This window comes from Apaloderma vittatum, unplaced genomic scaffold (genome assembly GCF_000703405.1).
Source record: "Apaloderma vittatum isolate BGI_N311 unplaced genomic scaffold, ASM70340v1 scaffold8285, whole genome shotgun sequence".
NCBI lineage: Eukaryota > Metazoa > Chordata > Aves > Trogoniformes > Trogonidae > Apaloderma > Apaloderma vittatum.
The window spans coordinates 110805-128517 of record NW_009718769.1 but is presented as its reverse complement, the minus strand read 5'-3'; the positions used below and the strand labels follow the sequence as shown (position 1 = coordinate 128517).

At 37.8% G+C, this 17713-nt stretch overlaps 1 protein-coding gene across 1 annotated transcript in view; it reads right to left on the bottom strand.

The window, feature by feature from the left end:
- LOC104274674 (anoctamin-2-like) overlaps positions 1–17713 on the bottom strand; it is a gene marked incomplete at both ends in the record, with an annotated part of 120452 nt that overhangs the window by 10231 nt on the left and 92508 nt on the right. Inside the window, 3 exons of the mRNA XM_009870374.1 lie at positions 561–672; positions 5841–6042; positions 11386–11460. Of these exons, the coding sequence (XP_009868676.1) occupies positions 561–672; positions 5841–6042; positions 11386–11460 (389 nt within the window). The remainder of the gene's footprint in view (positions 1–560; positions 673–5840; positions 6043–11385; positions 11461–17713) is intronic.

Here is a 17713-nt window from a genome sequence, read left to right as displayed (position 1 = left end):
TCAGCAGGACAGCTGAATTAGCTTTTTGGTCAATCAGTTCATTTGCCAAAACATGCAACTTCCAGTTGACTATAACTGTTTCTTAATTTAACTTGATACAGGCAAATAGTGCAAAATTATGAGAAAGTAATAGACAAAGTAGTTCCATAACTTTAAATGAAACAGGAAAATCCTTCTTTGCTTCAAGAAAATTTTGCTAAAATGTGGAAAGTTAAGACCTGTAAGCAATACCATTTCCTCATAAATGCAACATCCTTGTTTAGCTAAAAGGAGTAATTTCCTGAGGAGTGCATTATTCTTATTTTAGAAAGAAAATCAAGATGGTTGCATTTCAGAACAATGCTCTGTGTGGAAGAGAAACAGGACAGTACTCGACATCATGCCCTGACATTCAAACACAAGCTTTAGACAACTCTATATATGACATTTTTTCATAGCTGGGGAAGGTGAACTGTCCCAGACTTAGGTATTCCTTTTTTCCCATTTTTAAACACCAATTCACTAAAATAGACATATATATACATGTATAAATATCTATATGTAAAGGACATATAGCCTACCTTCCTTTAAAAAAGGCAACATAAAAAATTGGTGCATAAGAGTTCACAAACTTCAGTAGGAATGCCTTCAAAATCAGTCTCTCTTCGAAGGTTTTCTCTGTTTTTGGTACCTCTGGGAAAAGGAACAAAAAATAATTAAAAAAAAGAGAGTAAGCCAGAGAAATCAGTCTGGATGTGAGCATCTCTGACAGCTGCAAATACAACATCAAACTGCAAACTTTGAGCTCATACTGTTTTTCATTTTGTACTTTTGATTTGTATCATTGCACATTAGCTCTGTCACTGATTCCTCATTTTCAGAGTCCTTCCAAATTTCCAGATGGAAATGGAACAGTCTTTGATAAAACATTAATAATGACAACACAGTGAACTTGATTCTCCTATAGGCCACTGACAGCTTATCCTAAGTCCCTCATGGCTGTTTAACCAACACCACAGTGGCAAAAAGTGCAACAGATCCTGACATCTGATCTGGACGTGACAACGTGCCACTTTTGTCCAGCCTCTTTCATTGCCTTGCTGAGACACCTGGGCAGACTACAGCACCTTCCTCTGCTTCAAGCTACATCTGTGAAAACTTAGCACAGACATCCTCTTGTAATTTACTCTGACATCTATTATATTATTAGCTGCGTAATATAATTAAATATAACATTAATATGTTAAATTCTATTAAATATAATGTAAATAATAATGTTAATATAAAAATGTACTGTTAATAATGTTAAATAATACTGTTAAATTAATAATAATAACAACCACAATAATAATAATTATTGCATATTTGCATGGTACTCTTACTAGCTCTCTAGAGTTTGAAGAAAAAATGATTGGCTTGATATTCAACTGCATACATGTATAAAAGTATAAAAGTAGTATAAATGGCTTTAATGTACATAAGCATAAGCATATTAACATACATAAGTACATCAGTTCACAACCGAAATAACAAAGAACTAATATTCTCAGTTTGTGAATGATGAAAGTGCCAAGACTTTAATCCAGAAAAAACACCTTAAAAGCCTTCTTAACTTTGTGTGCACCAGCCTTTTTTCTATAATACTGTTAATGTGCTTAACACTAAACACAAGACTAAATACCTTTCTGAATAAGGCATTAAGTGAATTGTTAATTGCCATACAAACCAAATGCACATTTTTGCTAACCCTCCTCCATTCACTATATGTATTCTACATTTCTAGACTTCTTCAGATAACTCATAAAAATGTCTTAAACATTTTCAGTATTTATTGCTCTGTTCAAAGATTTATTTCCAATTTCGACAAAAATTTTCAGGCAACAAAATACTTAGGTGTAAAACAGAGCCTTTTACAATTGACAGTGGGATCCTCTTTCAAAGATTCTATTTGCATTAAATTCTTTTATTTCCATGCTCATTCTGAGCTATTAAGTAATGTTAACTAATGTTAACATATGTGAGAGCAAACAATTTTATTGTGGTTTGTTCTTAACTGAATTTCTGTAGCAAAATATAAGTGTGAAATAATAAGGTAGATCCAGAGCTGTGGCTTTAAGAATTTCATTAAAATATTGCTGTACTTGTACAGTTTTCTTTGAGGACACAGTCTGGGTGTTTTGGTTGCTTTACAAAAAAAAACGTGTTTATGTGACCACTAAAGGAATAGCAAATCTCCAGTGACTCCTCACTGTCCAGCGGTATTTGTGATACTTTCAACCATATTTTCATAGTCAATACATAAACTGGTGAGCCCTAAACCATCATTCCCTTTTATATATAGAAAATCATAATTAAACCTTCAAAGGATTTGCACAATTTGTTAATGACCCCATATACTAAAGAGATCCTCAGAACAACAGCTCAGGGCAACATGAATATCAAATAGCATTGGTGCAGCTTTTAATTTGAGGGAGAAAAATCCTTGCCTTTGCTTTATGAAGAACTCCCACAAAGATGAGCTCAGCCTCTGGATGAAAATTTGCACACCATATATGGTTCCAGAGACTCACTCAGCACTTCACTCCCTCCCCACACTCAGATATTCTATACCATACCAATAGAGGCATGCGTAGAATTTGTCTTCTGGCTAGTGGAGTCTGCTACACAAGAAATGCATTCAGCCACAACAGATGCATTAGTAAGAGACAACACTTTCAAAACCAGTAAATATACATATACTGGTTGTGCAGCATGTTACACTGAAGTTGGGCAGCTGAAACTCTCCAGGTAGAGAATGAGATGAAATATCTGGGACATGCGCCTTAGCTCACTGAAGGAATTTCTGCTTTTATAAGACACAAATTCTAGTAGTTTTCGTTTTATTTCCATTCGACTTCCGTGACCTAAGTGAAGTTACAACTGAGAAAATGAGTTGTAAGTCAAGTCTTATGCCACCTGATTATTGAAGATGACATATTCAACATGAGAATACCAGGATATAATCTGCATTTCTGATGATCTGATCTGTGGTACTTGGCTGTCAGCGTCCTGCTTTGTTGCATTCACAGGAGTTGCATGGAGTCCTAGCACATCCCATATGAGCTCTCTGTACTGATTACAACAAAACTACTACTTTTCTTCCCGTAAGCACTGATTCAGGAGGTGTTCAGGCAGATGCATTACTTTGATCCTACCAAGTATGCCATTGCTATCAGTGGTACTATTCTTGTGCTTACAGATGTATTTAACGATTGGAATAGAAACCTATGCTGCCAAGATCTATTCCTCCAGCCCATCAGGTGTGTTCCTCAGCTTGTCAGCTGACTGTAGCATGAAGAGATAATTCATAGAATCATAGAAACATCAAGGTTGGAAAATACCTTTAAATCATCAAGTCCAACCCACAGCCCTACACCACCCTAACACTAAATCATCTCCTGAAGTGCCACATCCAGCCGTTTCTTAAACACATCCAGGGATGGTGACTCCCTCACCTCCCTTGGCAACCCATTCCAGTGCCTCATCACCCTTTTGGTAAGTTGAGCATGCTTTGCTCTGCTCAACAAAATGAAAGTTCACAAGGTAAGGAGCATTTGTCAGCAAGAATAAGCTGCAATTTTTTTTAACATTTTGATTACAGTTGCCAGCTGAGTTTAGCAGTGGAAAAAGTTGCCTGAATGATCTTTCTAAATCACATAATTTGTAGCACTAGTGATTACTCAGACTGGAATCTTCTTACACAAAACTTCTGATGGTTAACTAGGAATGCTGCATAAATAAAGATAGGTTTAGGATTAAATGCAAAGTGACACAGGGAGAATAATCAGCAAGTAAGAAATTATTGTTTCTTTGACAATTCAGTGGTGCATGGTTCAAAGGGAAAGGTTTTTGTTCTGGGCTTCCCCCTGAGAAACAATGGCATTGGTTTGTACTTCCCAGCTTTTGCCTAGAAACTGCCAGAGAGGAGAAGCCTCAGCTTCATCTCTTCCTACTCTTTCCACACAGCAGTGTCATGCTTTAAACAGTTGTGCCCTTTCTTATTCTTAATTTTCACTGGCACTGCATAGGTCCAGGGGACAGAATTGATCAGGTCATACACAGTTAGCTTGTCCATTATATGAAAGTTGAAAATCTGGGTGCACTTTTGGTCTGGACGATAAGCCTGAGTTCATTTGCGCAACCCCCGCTAGACTCCGGCCAAAGCTGATTCTGAATAGAAACAAATAAATTAACAACATACGGCGACATTTTGTGAAAATTATTGCTTTTTCTTCATTTCTTTCAAACACCTTGCAAATTTGATCTAAACTATCAGGCTACACTTACTGGTAAAACCACGTGACCATATTTAAAAAATTCAGGATTGGACCTTTATTAAGACAACAACAAAACTTAGTTTAGGTGTTCTTAAGAAAATAAAACTAAAAGAGACATTTGTCACTTGTGACTTTGAAATTGTCTTGAGAAAATGAGAATGAGGAGAACAAATCTTGATAGTTCCTAATATTTTAATCTGAAGCCTACTAGTTTTAGCAGTTTTCAGGTTATACAGGGAAGGAATCCAATTCTGAATGTCTGAGTCAGGCTCCAATTATCAAAAAGTTTCTAATTTGGATTCTTAAGTTTAGATATGCTCAAAACTGACAGGTAGATCTCTTGCTATTATTAAAAGCATCTGTGTTTGATGACTGATTTGCAATGTTTTGAATAATTAACTTTATGTTCGTAGACTTCAAAGCATAGAATCATAGAATCATAGAATGGCCTAGGCTGGAAAGGACCTTAGAGATCATCTAGTCCAACCTCCCTGTTGTGGGCAGGGACGCCACCTCTCGAGTAGACCTCTAGAATTAGAAGTGGTGTATAAAATGTGGAAAACAATACTCAATGGCAGACATAAGAACCTCATGTTAGGGTCCTATGAGCAAATATCTTTGGCCTAATTTATGTAACAACTTCAGCCTAATACCCTATTAGTAAACATGTTTGGCTTAGGGCGCCAGTTAGCTCAGTCAGTTGAGCATGGTGCTGATAAGACCAAGGTTGCAGATTTGTTTCCCCTTCAGTCCCCATTTGTTGCCTGATCTAGTTGAGATGCATCCCTGCCCGTGACAGGGAGGTTGGATTAAATGATCTCTAAGGTCCCTTCCAGTCCAGGCCGTTCTGTGATTCTATGATTCTATGATATATAACAAAACAAAATTCTAGCCTAAAGCCGTATAGTAGTCAAAGGATTGACTCGCCCTTAAAAGATTTAATTATAGTGCCAGGCTTGTAACAATATGACATTCAAAAAAATAAAAATCCAACCTCTAAATGAAATAGATACTATTGTTAAAAAAATCAGCCGAGGCATGTCCCTATAAAGGAAAAAAATTTTTTGAGTGGTAAGGATTTGGTAAAAATCACATCAGCACTATAACATACGCAGCATTGGCCAGCGTAGCTTTGCCAGAGCCAACGACATATTTGAAACAAACCAATGACTTCCTGTAAACCAAGCTCCTGAATGTAAAGATATAAGTCAAAATACATGTCAGGTCAAAAAAGATTCTCAACCAGCTCTAAAGAAGTGGATCTTGGCACAGAGCCAGCGCAATGAAGAAAAACCAGCTGAGAGACTGGAAATAGCACAGCTGCATTAACATGGCATGGCCAGGCTAATTAGTTCTATTAGTGGCACACTGCATGTTGTGGCTTAGACTTTAGTTCACAGAGGCACGTCTGAGCATCTTATCCCCCAGGCCTGAATATTTTCACTGGCACTCTTCATCAGGAAACATTACTATTAGAATCTCCTTGCATATTCACGTGTCAATACATGTAACGTACTAACGAGGAATGTGTTGAGATAGTTTTACCGATTTCTGTCAGCCATTTGGCAACAGCTCCATAAATTTCATCAAGTATAAGTATCACAACGAGGTTAATGATGACAGCAGTTGCGGTCACAGTCACTCGAACATTTGACCTGGTTGTCTCATTTGTGCTGAATGACAAAGCTGCTGCTGTTGTGATTCGGTATACAATCACACCAAACACTGCTGAAAACGTCAGCATAATCTGCAAAGAAATGTACAGATAGATTAGTTTAATTTGGATACTAGTGCTTAAACAGAAGCTTTCATTGATATGTTAGGTTTGTTCCATGAATTGGCATTGTGTAGTTATTTCTTAATCAAAGAATAATCAAGTTAAAATGTGAGAATCCAAAACTCCCCAACAGGGACATAATTGAGAAAATGAATGCAGAACTCTTAACTGGCAGAACAATTCCTGAATATGTGCAATATGACTGAAGGGTCTACATGTATGTGCAATCAAGTAAATAGGCTTTACTGGCTGAAACAGCTTCAACTTTGCACAACAGAAGTAGCACCTAACTCTCCATTTGTGTTTGCTCAATGTTTGCCAAAAAATTTTTAAAAAATTAAGAAAATGTTTCCCCTGTTATTACCCTTTTAAGATTGGCTTAAACAGGACTACTAGGGCTTCACGTTACATTTCTGTCCCAGAAATCAGTTGATATTTTGGCATGCTCCATGGACTGACTTTGACCCATGAGATGAGGGAAGTCAGCCCTGCTACTTAAGGTCAAGTTCCCACCAGAGGAATTTGAATTTCACAGGGCTGTCACATTCTGGTTTCAAAAAAAGCCCACCCCACGATGAAAATAAAAAAATCTATAAAGCAACAATAAAAAAACAGTAAATTTTCATAGTCATGGCAGGAAAGAGAGAGAGTACATGTTTGTCTTTCATTTTTGCTTTTCATTTTTGCCTTTGGCAAGAATTCCAATACACATTCATTATTTTAGGTAAAACATCTTGAGATCCTCAGATGAAAGAGACTGCCTAAATGTGAAAGATTATTATTTCAGTGGGCCTAAGGGGCCATATTCACAATGCAGGTTTAGGAAATTTAACATTTCTTTTTAATGATGCGGCAACAGTTTATTGAATTCTTATATATAGAGGAAGGCTGTTTTATGAAAAGTACTATTGCAAAAGAATCAGAAGAAGAATCAGAACTGTATTAGAGGCCAAATTTTGGGCATTTATTTTTTTTTTTTATTTAACAAAGGACTAGTAAACATACTAAAAAGTAACAATTTGGAGAAACAATCTGGGGCAGTCCCAAGCACAAATACAGTCTAGAGCTGAAGTGATTGAGACCAGTCCTGCAGAGAAGGACTTAGGGATGTTGGTTCATGAGAAATTCAATATGAGCTGGCAATGTGTGCTCGCAGCCAAGACGACCAGCCATATCCTGGGCTGCATCAAGAGAAGCATGACCACCAGGTCAAGGGAGGTGATTCTCCCCTTCCGCTCTTCTCTCATGAGATCCCACTTGCAGTATGGTCTTCAGCTCTAGAGCCCCCAGCACAAGAAGGACATGGATCCGATGGAGTGAGTCCAGAGGAGCGCCACCATATGAGGACAGGCTGAGAGAGTCCGAGTTGTTCAGTCTGGGGTAGAGAAGGCTGCACGGAGACCTTATTGTGGCCTTTCAATATATAGAGGGGGCTTATAAGAAAGACAGAGAGACACTGTTTACCATGGCCTGTAAGTGACAGGACAAGGGACAATGGTCTTAAACTGAAAGAGGGTAGGTTTAGACTGGATGTAAAGATGTTTTTTTCCAATGAGGGGAGTGAGACAGTGAAACAGGTTGCCCAGAGAGGCTGTGAACGTCCCCACCCTGGAAGTGTTCAAGGCCAGGCTGGGTGGGGTTTTGAGCAACATGGTCTAGTGGGAAGTTTCCCTGCCCATGGCAAGGGGCTTGAAATTAATGACCTAATGTCTCTTTCAACACAAACCATTCTGTGATTCTATGATTCAACGATTCTAAGAGTCATCAAGGACAATCATCAATAAACAGAGAAAGATGAAACTTTCAGGTCTGGAAGTTGAATAGCAAACTCTTAAACCTGACCAAGTGATTTAAGGGATCCATTGCAATAAGAAAGATTATTGAAAGATGAAATACTATCAGAGGCTTGCACTATTGTGGCCTTTTCTATTCACACAGTGCCATGGGAAGATACACAAAGTTGTCTGAAACTTATGTTTTGTTTGTTTAAAGAACAAAGATATTGGTTTTGCAAAAGCACCAGGGCTTCAGAAACTTCTCATTTTAAAACATCTGCTTAGACCCAGATGGAAAAACACTCCTTTAGGAGTCTTCATTATCTGTACATTCAGCAACAAGAGAAAATTGAGGAGGGCTTGTAGGATTGCACAGTAACTGAGATCATAGTTCTTACTCCCCTGATGGTCACTGAGAGGCAGTGCTTCCTATGTCTTCTCAGCATTTTTCCCATTCCTTACAATACCTCTTTCACCCAAATTCCAGATGAGTTGGTCACCTTTCAGTCAAGTGATTACTTTTGGTTTTGTTGTCATTGTCAACTTTTTGTCTGTCCAGTTCTATCCCTTACTATGCAGACAGGTTTGTGGTTTTTTTCACTGAACAGCTAAACTAGTCTGTCAAGGACTGAATTGCTTAGAAACAGATGTGAAAATTGGCTGCAGAAAAGGTCACCTACTGAGCCTGGTATGAATGAAGACAAACAGGAAAGCATACTAGATCTGAGAAGGAAGCTATAAAACCCCATGGACTAGACTGATACCTTCATCCAAGTAGGATAACAGTTTAATGTCCAAATACTTCTTTGGCTCCCCAGTGGGGCTATTCTAGAATCAAGTACTATGCCATGTGAGTAAGAACAGGGCAACAGGGTCCAAAAGAAGGAACAGGCTGAACTCTTGTACCATGACATTGATTGGCTTGCTTCCTTCCTCTGGCTGAGCCAGATGCAATGAACCCAAAGAAAGGCTCCAGCAATAGCATTGCTCCATGCCATCCTGCTTTCTTCCAGCAGCTACTAACGCTTTCATCACATACTTGAAAATCTTTGCTGTAAAATGTACCTACTAAATGCAGAGTTTCTAAACTGTGACATACGTTATTATTAATCACACACAATCCAAACTTGTATAGCCCTGGCTGAGTCTAGACCTCTTGCTACCGCTGGCCTTACTGGACAAAAATAAGACTTACTAACTTCTGTTCTAAAATCCCTGCAAAAGACATTGATTAAATCAAGGTTGGATCTTCTGCTTCCTCTGTAGTCACATGAGGTTTTGTGTACAACAAAAGAGCTATTACCAGATTTTAAAGCATCTGTAAATGTGTAAAATAATCCTTGGAATTATTTGGTCATCCAAACCACCAACACCAATTGGATAAGAGAATAAAGTTCAATTTTTTTTTCAACCTGCCCTTTTAAAGAAACAAGCAGCATACCTAACTTAACAAATACAGAAGGAAAGTCAGAAAGAAAAATATACAACACAGTTCTTGAAAGAGGGTTCACAAAAGTGAAGTAGACAAAAGAACGCACATGAAAAATAAAGAGAAAAGGTTTTACAATAAGAAAATATTAGCAGCTTCAAGAATCATCAGGGAAAGTACAGCATGTAAAGCTGGGGGAAGGAGGGACAGAACAGAGCAGCAGCATCCTGTAGCAATGTAGAGATCTTCATGGGAAATAACTGTATTAAGAATACAGCAATCACTTCTGCAATACTGGAAACTGCACCACTTTGTGTGTATCCATGTCTAAGTCTTTATGTCTGTGTGCTGTATATGTGCATATACACACATACATAAATTCAAGATTTCATCACCTACTACAAATGTAGTGCTTGCAGCTAAAAAAACAGTCAATGCGAATAGTAATAATGGAGGTAGATGAGACCAATTTAGTTTCCTCAGTGCAATTCTATTGCACAGACTGACAGCAAACTTTAGTCTGGTGTTTCCAATTCCTGTTTAAACAATCTAGGAGGGAAAAAAGAAACGTTACATACAGTAAAGACTAGATTGTAACCTCCACATGGGAAAACAGAGCTGGCTCTCCCTCACCAAGAGCTGACTTGAATTTCCTGCATGGTTTGCAAGCTGTCTCTTGTAGATGCTTATATCTTACAAATGTTCAAAATATTAAAAAAATAAAAAGTGGCTGCTTCTCCAAATGGTGGAAGCCAGTGTAATTCTACTAGTCACTAACAGAAGTTGAAGAATTGGAGCTCTACATTTTACCTTTATAAATCTCCCCGAGATGTTAGATTAAGCGGGGATTGTAATAAATAGGCTATGACTCAGGAAAGCACTTTAAGCTCATGCTTAGAGGAGATTTGAACATATGGTTAAAGTCAAGAGCACATGTAAGCACCTTGTCTGCAAAAGAATGACTTGTAAAAGCTAAATCAGGGATATATGCTTAGTCATACTCAGAATACTCTCCTTTACGCAGCTGATGCTAGTCAGAGGCTCTGTCTAAAGACGTATTAATACATACGTATTAATGAGACACCTAATATGTACAGAAAATATACTTAATACAAAATACATATATCTTCATAAATATATACACAAATATTATACATAAATATGTATAAAAATGCAGACATCAATTTGACTTCAATATGAATATGAATTTTTTCTGATTATCAGAAAAAGAAATTATATCTTCAAAGGACATCTGTTACAGTATATGTAATTCCAATAAATTAGAAATGCACTTAGATATTTTAAAACAATTTAGTCCTTAAGTGAATTTCCCTTGTTAGATACTCCTGTGGTGTAAACCACCATATTTCGTTGCTGTTTTATACTGGCTTTAGATGTGAATACATGCTTTCATTCAATTATTTCTGTAACCAGAAGGATAATGGGATCCTAGGCAATGTAATTTGAAGTTTGTTAGTCATGCTTTGCTATTGCAGTTTACAAAGTCTAATAGCTTGATGATGTGTTTATGGTCTGTTGGAAATTTTGTTAGGACCGTGGTTGTGGTGTCCGCACTTTACAGCTGGCCAACCTGCACACTTTATTCCTGTTCTCAAGTGAGGATTGCATACCATGGTCTTCCTCATCCATCCTTGAATGTGTGTCAGATACACACTTCTCAGCAACTTATTTATTTCACCTGTTCAGAAGGCTCATCACATCTGAACATGATTCTGACACAGCACACGCCATACCGTGCACACAAGCAAATATACAGTGGGCTTCCCTTCATCAAGTAACGGAGGACAGAATAGAAACCCTATGGCGAGAGACAGCATTTAGTAACGAGCTGCTGTCATTGCAGCAAGTCACCCAGCCAATGGCTCTCTCATAAGTGGCCTTTGGAAAAAGATGATAAAGCTGGAGGTAGGCATTGAGCTTTCTGAATTTTTCTAGTACAACACGTAATTCTCATGAATTGCATTTTAGAACTCTAGGTGTCCTCAAATTTTTAGCACCTTTGAGGACAGTAATTTAGGATTCTACTCAAGATGCTCATTGCAAAGTTTCTCACATCTCATAAATGAGCAGAAATGCAGATTATATTACCATAAATAAAATCAATCCAAAGTTTGCTGCATATCCAGGCATGCGGTCACTCCACGTCAGCTTCTCCTTTTCATCCTGTGACAAAACACAATGATAAGATAACAGACATTCAGAACTACAATAGCTAATATAAAAGTTAGCAAGACTTGGTATTTAAAAACTTTCTGAATATCCCTGCTACCGTTGTAATATTGGAGATGATTATAAGATTCAGCACAGTGACAAATGAGAGAAAGAGAGTAAGAGGGTAAATAAGACGTAGAGAAAGTGTCTGCAAAAATCAGAAAATGTCAAGTGTAACAATGATTTTAACATTTGAAAAAATGTCTTCTAAATGTCATAATATCAGGAGAAAGCCCTGAGATTCATCTCTACATTTAGGCAAAGTCAGGTTCAACCATTTATTTTTAATTGCTTCTTGTAAAACTTAAGAATAGCATTGGATGCAGAAATCACAAAAAATATGCTTACTGTCATCGGACACACATTTTTTGCCTAACTGTTACCTTAGTCAAACGTGGCCCCTGTAATAGTTCTTGAAAAGGCACCTCAATCTTTCTCCTGGTACATGGTCTACAGAAGAGAGAAACTACAAAAGCAATCCCCCTCTGCGATTTTTGCTGCCAGCCTTGTTTTCTTTATGTGCAAACAGCATCTCTCTCTTCATTGCATAATTTAAAGCAACTGTGATCTGTGAAATCTAGTATGCTTTTACTCTCCCCACACAAACTTAACTCCATCTCTAGCAACATGTACATCTAAAGAAGATAGTTGAAAGTGGATTTATATTAGAAATATGATTCTGTCCTCTCAAAATAAGTTTCTTAATAATAAGGTCATTACTCTATTTAAGTTAAACTAAAACTGTATAATCAGATTAGCTAAGGACACAGAGCCAGCTGCTCCCTGCATTTCTGTGAACCACTGTTGCTGTCCCATGGACTAGTACTTCACTTACATTGGAGCTAACTTAGAGCTATTCTGAATTTAAATGAATTAAAATCAGATTAGAACTTGGGTCAAAGGTTTCAAATAAACCTTCAAATAAACATTTCCAGGGCATAATTGTCCTCAGATAAAAACAAAATCTGGGAGAATTATGCTGTTGTAAAAGGCTTTCCCAAAGTAGCACTAGGAATACAATACATACTCCAAGTGCAGAAATGCAGCCATGAATGTTCTCATGGAGTTTACTGGGATGTAAAATTAGTCCAAAGACATGATCCTGTCTACACATCCAACACTATTGTGGTGGTGCCTCTAACGCTGCAGGAAGTAATGTTACTCAGCATCTCGTCTTCTCAGCTCAGCTGTTCAAGCAGACAGGTTAAACACATCCCCTTTGGGAGAATGCTGGCAGGACTGGGCCATCACAAACCCAAGCAGAAGCACATATAATTCAGCCCAGCATATACAGCACGTAAATAGTCCATACAGTACATAAACGGAGTCCGTCATTTAGCTGGAAGGTTACTTTAAAAGGCTACTTTAGCTGGAAGGCTACTTTACTCTTTCACTTCTGCGAAAGCACAGATGCATTTCATTTTGGCTTTTACCACTCAGCAATTATACAGGACATAAAGAAGGTCTAAGGGATTATACTCCACAAGAGCCTGAAGGACACCATATCTAGCAATTTCACTAGGGGAAAAACACTAAAGAAGCAAAACAACAAAACGAGTTAATGCTAGCCAGAGCAGCTAAAGGAAAGAAGAAAATCTTTTATAACCATACTTAGGTGGAAGGAGAAAATTGTGACTGAAATAAAAGGGCCAGCAGCAAAAATGACCAAGAAAATTACTTAGTTAAGTGTCTTTAGCAAAAGAATTTTGGAAAACAAGAAATCATAATATAAAGATCAAACTTTCACATAACATGAATAATGATCACCATATCCTGAGTGGAAAAGTGACTAAGGTTTTTCATATTTTTTTTTCCAATATTTCTAGTGGTCTAAGACATTTACTGTATATTGAAACATCAGCCAGGATTCTGACATGACCTACTCGCTTTCTAAGTTGAGAAAAAAAATCACATGCTGGAGGATTCCTGACAACACCCCATCAACTTACAAAACTGAGAAATCAGGCAATACCTTAAGAAACTACTGTCCATTATGAAAAAGAAATAGCTATTTGCCCCACTCCTTTTTTCTTTTTTTTTTTTTTTTTAGTAAAATAGAATTGGATAAGTACAGAAAAGAAGAAGAAAAAGTAGGAAAATTGAGCAATGATTGACATGTACTTTAGAGATGACTAACAGAAACTAAGGTGTGCCTAAGCCAACATTTTTAGGCATTAAGAGACATTAGGATTAATTCAGTAAAGGTTGCAACTTCAGAGGAGTTTAAGAAGTGTAGTTTTTGAACTATTTGCCCTCTTTAATCTCAGCATGTATGTTAAGAATGCAGAGGCATCTAGCATCACCAGTCGTTTTGGAAGCCCTAGGTTTAGCACCTGAGCACTTGTTATAGAGAAATTATTGTTTTTCAAAAGCACTTTGTGCCTGAGGAGTTCAACACAGTAAGTTTCTAGGAAAAAAAAAAAAGAAAGAAAAAAAAAGAAGCATAACTGATTCTTAAAATTTCAAGTTATAATGGGGAAAAAATTAATGAAATATAGACTGCCTCAAAAAAAAAAAAAACCCAAAACCCCAAACCTTGCTGAAGAGGAAAAAACCAGTCCCTTCTCTTGTGGTGAGTTGACATTGGCTGGCTGCCAGATGCCCAACCAGCTGCTCCCTCATTCTCCCTCCTCAGTAGAACAGGGGGAGAAATCAAGATGAAAAACCTTATGAGTTCAGGTAAAGACAGAACGATAATTTACCAATTGTTACCATGGGAAAACCAGACACAGCTCAGGGAAAATAAATTTAATTTATCACTATTTAGATTTGGATGGTGAGACACATAAACAAAATTAAAAACTCCCTCCATGTCACCTCCCTCCCAACTTCTTCCCAGGGCCATTCGCCGCAGCACTTAGGCACGCTGTTCAGATCTCCCTTTGGCTGAGTTGCTATGCCATTCTGAGAAGAAAAAGCTGTATGAAAATGTTACTGAGTTAGACAGCATACACGACACAAATCAAGTTCTGAAATTTAAATCAACATAGTGGGCAGCTGGAAGCTACTTTCTGTTATGGCTCTTGCTAAGAAACTCCAATCTGTAAATTCGCTTAGTATTTTCTATCTCACCTGATTCTACTCTCTGGCAACAGTGCCATCTAGCCGCTAAAAGACTGTACTGTGAGGTATCCAGAACACCTTGACCACGACCAGAATATTATGCTTGCACACTGCAAAAAGTGTGGTTTATTGTAAATCAGTGGAATTAATTCAGAGATTTATCATACGATACAGCAAATACCCCATTCTAATCAATAATGTGCATTACAGAACATTGCCCAGATTTTAGCCAGGGGTAGGAAAGCTTTCCTGAAGGTCAATAAAAATGTAGCCAAGCAGGTAAGGTACATATCTCGAGCAGTCCAAGGGGTGATTTGATTTAAAAAGATAAAACTGATCATCTGAGGAGCAATCTCAATCACAGATATGTTACACTGTGGAATATTCCCCAAGAGAAACTGTATTGCAGGGAAATATTTATATGCAGAACGGAAATATAGATTATATTTTTGTGGTGAACAACACAAACTAAAAGATACATTTTAAAATATTTATTTCAGCTTCTTTAATTACAGTGATATATTTGTAATTATATTGAAGAAAAAAAAATTGGTTTTCTGTGTGTAGTGATGTATTGCTGTTTTAATGTTTAATGTGGTGTTGAATGTGTTCCAGGCAGGAATACAATTCTTTCCTATTAAAAAATAAAATTAAAAAAAATCAGGAAAGGAAAAAAAAATTAACCACCATCAAGGCTTTTCTGGGTGGTTTATTTCCTTATGAATTACCTAACATGGCAAAGATCCAACATGTGGAACTCTGCATCCTCAGGTGGGCCTCTGAGCTGTGGAAACCTGGAAATATATTGCACTTGGACAGCACCGAGCAGCTTTGTGAAAACACTTCTATGTTTCTCTCTGAATTAAACCACAGCCAGTTTGCTCAGATCACGAGTATTTCAGTTATTTATTTATATTTTCCCACAAGAGTACACCTCCTCAGAGCAGGTGTTTCTTACCATCAGTCATGCCAGCTCAACCTGCACTTGGGGAGTAAAGCAACAGACTTTCTCGCTTTTGCATCCTGCTTCACAACTTCAGTTCTGAAATTCAGGCTCTTCAGAGCAGTTGCACCTGCGTGACTCCAATGACTTCTCTGGACTTTCACAGAGCTGCAATAATTGACTAGAACTTAGTAAAAGATGGTCAGGAAAGAAGAAAATGCAGGACTCCTCTCTCTTGGCTTCCTAAGGTCTTGTATAGCTAGCAACAGCAAAAGGCTGCAAAATTGTATTTCCAACTACAAAATCCAGACATTTATCTATAAGTATGACCAGGAAGCATCAAACAGGTAAATGTCATTTTTATAACTGCACTTTTCTTAGTAGAAAAAAATAAAAAAGCTTGAATTTGTGTAAAAACTGTGCTGTCCAAATGAGCTTCTAGAAACAAGAACTGTGGTATCAAATAGAGCTCTTCCATATTTGCATAACAGCTAAAGTATTCCATGTGTACTACAGACTCAAGGAATGAAGTGAGCTGCTTCTGAAATAAAGGCTCTCTGTACTTTTACTTTGTGCATGAAATAAGATAAAAGGCAAGGAGAAAAGTATAATTCAGAACTATTTGGAGGTTAAAAGAAAGTAAGAGCCAGAAAGAGCCTCCAATGCAGGTAGTTATAGAAGACAGTCAATTCCAGGGTGGCAGCACAAAAGGAGGCACAATCAAGGCATATCAGCATTTCTAGGATCGTGCGGTGGCCCAAAGTAGTAATTACGGCTAATAAGCTCTTGGGACAAGTTCATGGGATTGTTCCAGCCTGTATTAGGGACCAGTAGCCCTTAAACTTCGGAGAGGAGAGACAAAACTGCTGCCACCCTAGGCACGTGCTAAGGTCTGCCTCTGGCCCAGTCTGAACCCGTCCATAGGAGTTTTACCTTCACACTCCCACTGAAACTGAAAGAGCTTTTGCTTTAAGACCCATTAAAAGAGAGAACATTTCCTATTCTTCTCACAGAGAAAGCAGTAAGGGCATTCTAACAGAAATGATGTCTCTCCTCTGTCAGAAATGTTCTGTTTCAGGTTTATATAGAAAACAAACTTCCAAGACTCGTTTGGAGCCAGCTGAAGGACTGAAAAACCTTCAACTAGAAACTTTTTGCTGTCTTTAAAATATGCAAAATATCACAGAGCCTTTGACAGCTTTCAGTGGAGCTCTATGGACACACTCTAAATCATTTGTGGCAGAGTGCACAGGAGACAGCTATGAGAAGTGTGCGCAAGGCTCAGTACTAGGATCACAGAAATTAGTGGAATTTAAGGCTAAGCAATGTTATTGTTAACTACACAGTCTTGGTCTCTTCGTAACAACAGAAATTACTTGAGATGGTTTTTACTGTAAGGATAAGTGCGGTTTAGCTACCTTTTTTTTTTTTTTTTAGAGAAACCTCTAATCACAGCTTGAGCATTTCTGTGATGAACAGTCAGTCCCATGCCTTATTAGGTTACTCCAATTGCTAATTATCTTAGCTGTTGAAAACGTATGGTTTATTTCCAAGCTGAATTTGCCTATCTGCATCTTCCAGCTTTGGCACTTAACTGCAACTTTTGTAAGTTAAAAACATTTACTGGTGGAATTTAGAGTTTGGCTGTAGGTTCTTAGTAATCAGGCCACCTCTTGTTTTTTTCTGCTAGCTTAGATGCCTCACTCAGAATGGGAACAATCAGCCAAGCCCCTAGCTGTGCTTCTTCCCCTATGACAGGATTGAAAATAAACCTCCTGCAGGCTACAAACTTAACACGGGCCACTCACTTGGCCTTTCACCTAACAAGGGTATGAAAGCATTTGCACACATCCAAGTCCTTGTGCCTCGAGATACGCAGATGCACATCCCTTCCACAGGACCAGACATAGGATGTGATGGTTACTGGGTTAGGGGACAGTCGTGCTTTTAGTCACGGAGCACAAGGAAGCCTAGTGGAAAAGAAGCTTCTGTCAACAGAGATTGGAGGAAAGGATCCGCTAATCCAAGTACTTTCTAGTCCTCATCAATGTTAATACACATATATATATATATATATATATATACACACACCACTTGAGATATATATATATATATGCACGCACACTTAAAGCTGTGTATGCATGTATAGGTATATATATGTATATCACATGCATGCAATAAATACCTGGATAAAAACTA